This window comes from Euprymna scolopes, chromosome 9 (genome assembly GCF_053919585.1).
Source record: "Euprymna scolopes isolate OS-2025 chromosome 9, ASM5391958v1, whole genome shotgun sequence".
Classification (NCBI taxonomy): Eukaryota; Metazoa; Mollusca; class Cephalopoda; order Sepiida; family Sepiolidae; genus Euprymna; species Euprymna scolopes.
The window spans coordinates 1,554,289-1,564,732 of record NC_136490.1 but is presented as its reverse complement, the minus strand read 5'-3'; the positions used below and the strand labels follow the sequence as shown (position 1 = coordinate 1,564,732).

Here is a 10,444-nt window from a genome sequence, read left to right as displayed (position 1 = left end):
TTATACCTTGTCTCCTCATCTCTTGACCATGTCAGAACAGATCGTACCTTTATACCTTGTCTCCTCATCTCTTGACCATGTGGAACAGATCGTACCTTTATACCTTGTCTCCTCATCTCTTGACCATGTCGGAACAGATCGTACCTTTATACCTTGTCTCCTCATCTCTTGACCATGTCGGAACAGATCGTACCTTTATACCTTGTCTCCTCATCTCTTGACCATGTCGGAACAGATCGTACCTTTATACCTTGTCTCCTCATCTCTTGACCATGTCGGAACAGATCGTACCTTTATACCTTGTCTCCTCATCTCTTGACCATGTCGGAACAGATCGTACCTTTATACCTTGTCTCCTCATCTCTTGACCATGTCGGAACAGATCGTACCTTTATACCTTGTCTCCTCATCTCTTGACCATGTCGGAACAGATCGTACCTTTATACCTTGTCTCCTCATCTCTTGACCATGTCGGAACAGACCGTACCTTTATACCTTGTCTCCTCATCTCTTGACCATGTCGGAACAGACCGTACCTTTATACCTTGTCTCCTCATCTCTTGACCATGTCGGAACAGATCGTACCTTTATACCTTGTCTCCTCATCTCTTGACCATGTCGGAACAGATCGTACCTTTATACCTTGTCTCCTCATCTCTTGACCATGTCGGAACAGATCGTACCTTTATACCTTGTCTCCTCATCTCTTGACCATGTCGGAACAGATCGTACCTTTATACCTTGTCTCCTCATCTCTTGACCATGTCGGAACAGATCGTACCTTTATACCTTGTCTCCTCATCTCTTGACCATGTCGGAACAGATCGTACCTTTATACCTTGTCTCCTCATCTCTTTACCATGTGGAACAGATCGTACCTTTATACCTTGTCTCCTCATCTCTTGACCATGTCAGAACAGATCGTACCTTTATACCTTGTCTCCTCATCTCTTGACCATGTGGAACAGATCGTACCTTTATACCTTGTCTCCTCATCTCTTGACCATGTCGGAACAGATCGTACCTTTATACCTTGTCTCCTCATCTCTTTACCATGTCGGAACAGATCGTACCTTTATACCTTGTCTCCTCATCTCTTGACCATGTCGGAACAGATCGTACCTTTATACCTTGTCTCCTCATCTCTTGACCATGTCGGAACAGATCGTACCTTTATACCTTGTCTCCTCATCTCTTGACCATGTCGGAACAGATCGTACCTTTATACCTTGTCTCCTCATCTCTTGACCATGTGGAACAGATCGTACCTTTATACCTTGTCTCCTCATCTCTTTACCATGTGGAACAGATCGTACCTTTATACCTTGTCTCCTCATCTCTTGACCATGTGGAACAGATCGTACCTTTATACCTTGTCTCCTCATCTCTTGACCATGTGGAACAGATCGTACCTTTATACCTTGTCTCCTCATCTCTTGACCATGTCGGAACAGATCGTACCTTTATACCTTGTCTCCTCATCTCTTTACCATGTCGGAACAGATCGTACCTTTATACCTTGTCTCCTCATCTCTTGACCATGTCGGAACAGATCGTACCTTTATACCTTGTCTCCTCATCTCTTGACCATGTCGGAACAGATCGTACCTTTATACCTTGTCTCCTCATCTCTTTACCATGTCGGAACAGATCGTACCTTTATACCTTGTCTCCTCATCTCTTGACCATGTCGGAACAGATCGTACCTTTATACCTTGTCTCCTCATCTCTTTACCATGTGGAACAGATCGTACCTTTATACCTTGTCTCCTCATCTCTTGACCATGTCAGAACAGATCGTACCTTTATACCTTGTCTCCTCATCTCTTGACCATGTGGAACAGATCGTACCTTTATACCTTGTCTCCTCATCTCTTGACCATGTCGGAACAGATCGTACCTTTATACCTTGTCTCCTCATCTCTTGACCATGTGGAACAGATCGTACCTTTATACCTTGTCTCCTCATCTCTTTACCATGTGGAACAGATCGTACCTTTATACCTTGTCTCCTCATCTCTTGACCATGTGGAACAGATCGTACCTTTATACCTTGTCTCCTCATCTCTTTACCATGTGGAACAGATCGTACCTTTATACCTTGTCTCCTCATCTCTTGACCATGTCAGAACAGATCGTACCTTTATACCTTGTCTCCTCATCTCTTGACCATGTCGGAACAGATCGTACCTTTATACCTTGTCTCCTCATCTCTTGACCATGTCGGAACAGATCGTACCTTTATACCTTGTCTCCTCATCTCTTGACCATGTGGAACAGATCGTACCTTTATACCTTGTCTCCTCATCTCTTTACCATGTGGAACAGATCGTACCTTTATACCTTGTCTCCTCATCTCTTGACCATGTGGAACATATCGTACCTTTATACCTTGTCTCCTCATCTCTTGACCATGTGGAACAGATCGTACCTTTATACCTTGTCTCCTCATCTCTTTACCATGTCGGAACAGATCGTACCTTTATACCTTGTCTCCTCATCTCTTGACCATGTCGGAACAGATCGTACCTTTATACCTTGTCTCCTCATCTCTTGACCATGTCGGAACAGATCGTACCTTTATACCTTGTCTCCTCATCTCTTGACCATGTGGAACAGATCGTACCTTTATACCTTGTCTCCTCATCTCTTGACCATGTCGGAACAGATCGTACCTTTATACCTTGTCTCCTCATCTCTTGACCATGTCGGAACAGATCGTACCTTTATACCTTGTCTCCTCATCTCTTGACCATGTCGGAACAGATCGTACCTTTATACCTTGTCTCCTCATCTCTTGACCATGTCGGAACAGATCGTACCTTTATACCTTGTCTCCTCATCTCTTGACCATGTCGGAACAGATCGTACCTTTATACCTTGTCTCCTCATCTCTTTACCATGTGGAACAGATCGTACCTTTATACCTTGTCTCCTCATCTCTTTACCATGTGGAACAGATCGTACCTTTATACCTTGTCTCCTCATCTCTTGACCATGTGGAACAGATCGTACCTTTATACCTTGTCTCCTCATCTCTTGACCATGTCGGAACAGATCGTACCTTTATACCCTGTCTCCTCATCTCTTGACCATGTCGGAACAGATCGTACCTTTATACCCTGTCTCCTCATCTCTTGACCATGTCGGAACAGATCGTACCTTTATACCCTGTCTCCTCATCTCTTGACCATGTCGGAACAGATCGTACCTTTATACCCTGTCTCCTCATCTCTTGACCATGTCGGAACAGATCGTACCTTTATACCTTGTCTCCTCATCTCTTGACCATGTCGGAACAGATCGTACCTTTATACCTTGTCTCCTCATCTCTTTACCATGTGGAACAGATCGTACCTTTATACCTTGTCTCCTCATCTCTTGACCATGTCAGAACAGATCGTACCTTTATACCTTGTCTCCTCATCTCTTGACCATGTGGAACAGATCGTACCTTTATACCTTGTCTCCTCATCTCTTGACCATGTCGGAACAGATCGTACCTTTATACCTTGTCTCCTCATCTCTTGACCATGTCGGAACAGATCGTACCTTTATACCTTGTCTCCTCATCTCTTGACCATGTCGGAACAGATCGTACCTTTATACCTTGTCTCCTCATCTCTTGACCATGTCGGAACAGATCGTACCTTTATACCTTGTCTCCTCATCTCTTGACCATGTCGGAACAGATCGTACCTTTATACCTTGTCTCCTCATCTCTTGACCATGTCGGTTTCCCTGGAATAAAGGCTCTCTTATGCATAACAACAAATACAAGTCATTTCTCTGGACAATTGGAACTTTATTCATTTCATGGTCGAAGTCGTGCCCCTGTTCTCTACCTATCCTTAGAAGGAGGGTGGGAATTTTTTTATTGATTCATCTGCCATCCATCGCTAACTCTCGTTGCCTCCATGAGAAGTCTTTTATCTTCTCAGAAATAACTGATGACCGTGTCTGTCGGACTCGAACGGTCAACTCTAAACTCAAACTGAACTCCATCTAAACACGTGTGTTCCCTCCTTTTTATATTTGGGGATGGGGTGTTTTGTGGGTGGCCTCTGACCGGATGCACCTACAGCCAATACGTTCACAACACATCAGAACAGTGTCGCTGGGTTCAGTGAGTCTTAACCTTTTGACTCCCATCGCACTCAACGCCATCCGGCACTAATCACGCTATTCATATCATGGACTCCATAACACTCAGCCTAAAATTTCCATATAAATCCTTGCCAGATGTTTCTATGACAAAACGACTCAATCAACAATTACTACTAAACTGTGTTCGTGCACGAAGGCTGCTACTGCTGCTAAAAATTCCAAATCTCTCATTTTGAATCTGCCAAAGAAATATTCTCTTCTTTAAAGACACTTCACACTTGGTTTAAAATCAAGTTAATAAATTTCAATTAATTTTTCTATGAATTTTCTTTGTTGTTCATTGATATTGCTTTTTCACTACAGCATAATGCTCGAGGTAGAAAGCAGACCTTGGGTTTATTTTCGCCAGCCTCGTGATTCTCCTTTCTCTTTTGTCCTTTATTTCTCATATTCCATGAATAATATTTCTGACAAAGGGAGAAAATTGCTGTTTTCTAGATCGGAATCTTTTTTTTTTTTTTTTTTTTAACATTTTTGTTACATTTTCTGAGTTCTGAATTCCTAAGTTGTATGCAGTCCCTGATTAGTTTAGTAGTCAATGTCTATCGCTAACGGTTTTATGACCATGGTTTAATAATTAAAAAAAATAAATAAAAAACAAAGACAAAACCAAAAAAACTGAAGTAGTTTATTTTTTTTATTAAACTCAAGTGATTTCATGTCTTGTCTGGATCTATTTCCATTAAAAAAAATAAACAACCGAGATTCGACGTAAAAAAAAAAAAAGCAAAAATAAAAACATTCACTGCCATTGCTACTCGAACTGCTCACGGGTTCATCTCTCTCACCCCATCCAAGATGTGTGTGTGGGGGGGGGGGAATAAAAAAAACAAAAAACAAAAAGAAAACAAGACAATATTTTTAGCAATATATATTAAGCATATATCAAGTATATTTTCAAGAGATTTTCTTCTAGTTTCAAAAGATAATGAGTATTCCCACTACAACCAAAACTGTATAGTGAAGTAAGTGTTGCGAAATTCCAACCCGCATTTCTTATGAAGTCACTGCTTGAGAACGGTAGCAAACAGAAATCCAAGAAGACTGGAAACTGCCGGATATTGGTGTTGTTTTGATGTTTTCTTTCTAGGAAAGGATTGAGTATTTAAACTCCCCTACTATTAGTGTGATGTATGTATAGTAGACGAGCAGACGAACTCGACTCGCTGGGCCAACAGTCCGCGTCTGCAACCACTGCGCCAGTGCGCCATCCATTTCCATATGTGCGTAATAATGTGTGTTGGAATAGGTTCTCTTTTGTTGTTTTGTTGTTATCAGAAAATAAGATTATTATTTTTTTCAATTTATGCAATATTGTAATTGTTGCGATTGACCTCAAATGCAACAATTTAGAAAAATGAATGAATAAATAAATAAACGTTGAACAATTGATCATATTTTAAATGTAGTGGACATTGCGAAAAAGAAAAAGAAGCGAACGAAAGAAAGGACGAATTTCTGGTTGATAAAGTATTATGGGTGGACACATTGCGAAAAAGAAAGGAAAAAGAAAGAAAAAAGATCAAAAAGAAAAAGAACGAACGAAGGAAAGAAGAAAAGACAAAATAAAAGAAAGGAGGAAAGAAAGAAAAATAGAAAGAAAAGGCGAAGAAACGAAAGAAACGGACAACGAAGGAAGGAAACAAGAAAAGAATAAAAGAAAGGAGGGAAGAAAGAAATTAGAAAGGAAAAAGCGAACGATCAAAAAATCGACAACGGGGGGGGGGGAACAAAGGAAGGAAAGAAGAAGAAAAGAAAGAAGGGAAGCATAAATGAAAGAAAGAAAAGGCAAATGTTTCCGTTGCTTGTTTTTCTTCTTCTTTTTCTTCTAAGTCACATGATCAGGTCATATGACCTGAGTTTCACGTCCGTGCTCCATTTTTTTTTTGTTGTTGTTGCTATGATCTCTCCTTCCCTTTTCCTCGGATTTGACACTTGTTATTCGGACTACACACAACTACATAATCTTTTCCGAACACACGTAAGTACACTAACCAAACGATGTAATCCAGAAAACCATTAAAAAATGCAAGATTTTTATTTTTCTTCATTTGCGTATCGAATCCGGTTCGTGTTGAAATCATTTGAATCTGTCAACCCAAAAAGTGGCGGCTGCTAAAAAATGCGGCGACGACGACGACGACGACGACCACGACACAAATTACCGACCTGTTGTCACTTTGCCCCCTTTTTCTTTTCTTTAGTTTTTTTTTTTTTTAGTTAGAAACAATGTTATTAAGTTGTGATATTGCGCACGTCATAAATAGCAAAGAAACATAATTTCACAATCTTTTTATAATTTAAAAAACATTACTTGGAGTTATCTCCCTTTCCTGATTTATATCGGCCATCTTTCCTTTTACCCGACGTATTTTGTCCGCGTTTCGTTGAACATGGACAACTTATTGTTTTGTTTTTTTAATGGTTATTTATTTTCTGGTGAATCAGAATTAGGCGACTCGTAGTCCGCAACAAACCGTGTCAGATTTAAAAAATCGCATTATTATTATTATTATTATTTTTTTTTTTTTTTTTTTTTTTTTTTTTTTTTTGATTAAAAATATATAAATGTTATTGTTTTGAATTTGTTTTTAATATTAAAAAATATTTTTATTTGTGAATATTGATTTCATTCATTTTATTATAGAATATTTTATAATATAAGTACTACTTACATATCTGACACTGTTTGCTGCGGACTTTGAGTCACCTGTTGTTCTCATTTCTTATTTTCAATTTTAGTTTAGCGCTTAGATCAGCCCCCATTTCTGCCCATATTTGTTTGGTAACATTTGGTAACGACAAAAGTAATTCTAAAGCCAGAAGTGACATTTGTCATTTTATTTTACAGTTTAAAATGTTTCTAAATTCTTTTCAAATTTTGAAGAGTCATGAAGAAAATAGTAAAATGACTGACATGTTTACGAATATACCAACATGCATTTTGGTGAATTTAATTTTGTAATAAAATTAGTGGACCTGAACGAGAATCACCCCCATATATATTAGCATTCAATCAATAATAATCAATCCACTGAAAAAAAAAAAAAATGCAAAAAAAACTGAAAGCCCTTCTTAACATGAGGAGGTTAGGGGGTATTTATTCCGAAAGTCGTTCTTAACATGGGGACGTTTGGGGTGCTTATTCCGAAAGCCGTTCTTAACGTGGAGAGGTTGGGGGGTGTTCATTCCGAAAGCCATTCTTAACATGGGCACGTTGGGAGCATTTATTCCGAAAGCCGTTCTTAACATGGTGAGGTTGGGAATATTTATTCCGAAAGCCGTTCTTAACATGGGGATGTTGGGGGTGTTTATTCCAAATGCCGTTCTTAACATGGGGAGGTTGGGGGTATTTATTCCAAAAGCCATTCTTAACATGGGGATGTTGGGGGTGTTTATTCCAAATGCCGTTCTTAACATGGGGAGGTTGGGGGTATTTATTCCAAAAGCCATTCTTAACATGGGGATGTTGGGGGTGTTTATTCCAAATGCCGTTCTTAACATGGGGAGGTTGGGGGTGTTTATTCCAAATGCCGTTCTTAACATGGGGAGGTTGGGGGTGTTTATTCCGAAATCCGTTTTAGAGAGGATGATTTTCGTTTAGGCCCGCCATAAAATTATTTTTTTAAAAATTGCTTCCGCTTCATTTATGCTATTGCATTTTTTTATTTTAATAAATAATCGATTAATATAAATATGTTAATGGGTTTGTATTACTGTACACATAGATTCGAAAAAGTTGTCAAAAAACAAATATATAACAAATAAATGTTATTAAAGGCAAGATAAGTTACTTTTCTACCTAACTGGATAATTTTTCGTGTTTTTATTTAATGTAACATGTTTATTCAGCTCGAAAAACATACTGTGTTTACCGATGTATTGGGAAATTCAAAATGGCGCCCGACTCTCGTTAACACGGTAAGTTTGGGAAAAGGTACTATAAATATAAAACTAGACAAAATAATGTTAGAAACTCGCTCAATATATGTTACCGTGACATAAGTTGACATATATTCGGTGGGTTTTTAATAGTATTTTGTCTAGTTTATTATTTATAACACCTTTTCCCAAACTTACCGTGTTAACGAGAGAGTCGGGCGCCATCTTGAATTTTCCAATACATCGGTAAATACTGTATGTTTTTGGGGCTGAATAAACATGTTACATTGACTAAAAACATGAAAAATATATCCAGTTTGGTAGAAAAGTAACTTATCTTGTCTTTGATAACATTTATTTGTTATATATTTGTTTTTTGACAACTTTTTCGAATCTGTGTACAGTAATACAAACCCGTTTCAAAACATGTAAGCCCCTCCCCACTCCCGAAAAACTTTATCAAATTTTACAATAAATAAATCGACAAATTTATTTTCTAATGAAATTAAAAGCAAGAACACAAAATCTACAAAAAAAAAAAAAAAAAAAAAAAAAAAAAAAAAATTATATTGCACGTATGTACTAATTTCAAAAGATTAAAAGAAAAATGACTTGTAGTACCATCAGCAAGTATCGAAACAAAAACATTTAGCACCTTAGCCGCGTTCCCTACCATTTGAGCTGTCAACAGATAGATAAGAAAGATTTTAAATCAAACCATTTCAAGTTATCAATGAATTTGCGCATACGCAAAAGTAATGGCTGCAAGTTGAAATAAATATTTTGTATTTCAGCTTCTCTGTTATTCATCCAAACAAAGATTTTACTCGTACATCAATCCTTGGTGTATGATTACTAGTTTCTGTAAATTTCAGTGTTATGTGACCAATAGTTTAAGAGTTTATCGGTTAAATGTTTCCACACACAAACATGTATGCATATACTGTTTTATTTTTATAGAATATTGAAGAACTACTCAGTACCCACCCTTCTTAAAAGTTTTGTAGATAAATTTAACATTAAATGATACATGCTCCTTTTCGAGCTATTCAAGTATTTTATGACTGTTCAATTAACCTTTTTTGTTTTTTGCTATGGGAGATAAATTTACTGCATTATTTTTTATGGGTAGAGTCTGCTTTTTAGGTGATTACATGTGGTTGTACGACATTGCCAGTCAGACTTAGAGTTAGTAGTAAAAAATTAGTTAACAGCCGGAAATTGGGGATCATTTTACAATTTACTTACAAAACTGATCCTCTACTTTAAATTATAAAATATTTTCTCTTTCCCGCAAAGTTATGCTGTTACTATTCACACATAATCATAAAAAGTAGAATCGCATTTTTATCTGAGGGTGTTAATTTGCGAATTCAATATAAAAGTTTACAATTAATAAATCAAAAAATTATATTCTAATAAAATAATAAAAACAAGTTAGAAAACGAAAACAAAACATTTAAACTGTAAACAAATCCAAATAGTTTAAAAATTTTAAAAATCCTGCAGACAAGGTGTTTTATTTTAATGTATCCATAGTAGACCCCCCTCCCGCTTTTTTTTTTTTTTACATGTAGGTCACCACTTATCAAGGCCCGAAGGCCACTCAGGGATAAGGGTTATTGCATGTACAGTAATCAATGAGATAGTATTGTAGTAATCATTAGTATTGGGGGTTTTGATAGTGTCTTACTAAAGGGGGCGGTTTCTCAGGAGTTTGTTTATGTTGGACTTGAAGACGTCCAAGTTGTAGTCAGGTGGGAAACAGGCAAGCGGCAGAGAGTTCTACTGGCGTGCAGTTCTAAGAAAGAAGCTTTGCTCATGGAATTTACGTTTCGATTTAGGCACAGATAAAGAGTGGGGAAAATTGTTGACAGTAGTTTCAGCCAAACGGGTGTTTCTCGTGAAAGATTGGCGAGGGGGGACGAGAGATTGGAGCTCAGACGAGCACCTGCCATGGAAATAGCGATAAAACAAAGACAGGCTCGCAACGTCTCTTCTGTGGGAGAGAGGTTGCAGGGAAGAGAAAATGGCATCCCCCACTAAACCACAAAGTCTATTTTGTACTCTGTCAAGGCAGGATAGGCTGTTTTTAGCAGCTCCTGCCCAGATGTGGCAGCAGTACTCCATCATTGGACGTACTTGGCTTTTATATAGATAGAGAATTGTAGTAGTGAGATATCTTCTGGAGCGGTTGAAGGATCCCACCATTTTCCCAGCGTCCCTGGCAACAGACTTGATGTACGTGTTCCATTTCAGATCAGGAGTAAAGGTCAAACCCAGAAGCTTGTCAAAACATGGAGCCTCTCCAAGACGAGAGCCATCCATTTCAATTGATGCCAGATGGGGATCAGAGCGTTGATGATGTAAAGATAGAAGCTTGGTTTTGGATGCA

The 10,444-nt window shown here is 38.1% G+C and overlaps 1 protein-coding gene across 33 annotated transcripts in view; it reads left to right on the top strand.

Annotated features, from left to right (window-relative positions):
• Positions 1–5,882: 5,882 nt before the first annotated feature.
• The window catches only part of LOC145284419 (TBC1 domain family member 5-like), a 331,181-nt gene continuing 326,619 nt past the window's right edge, over positions 5,883–10,444 (top strand). For 7 of the 33 annotated variants that reach the window (XM_080133215.1, XM_080133210.1, XM_080133214.1 and 4 more), the window contains exon 1: positions 6,009–6,148. Coding sequence is in view for 6 of the 33 variants with exons in the window: in XM_080133179.1 (XP_079989305.1) it covers positions 5,960–6,148 (189 nt within the window). In the remaining 27 variants the exon portion in view is untranslated. Of the gene's footprint in view, positions 6,149–10,444 lie in introns of all 33 variants that reach the window. The other 26 variants (XM_080133203.1, XM_080133185.1, XM_080133194.1 and 23 more) reach the window with 12 other exon arrangements.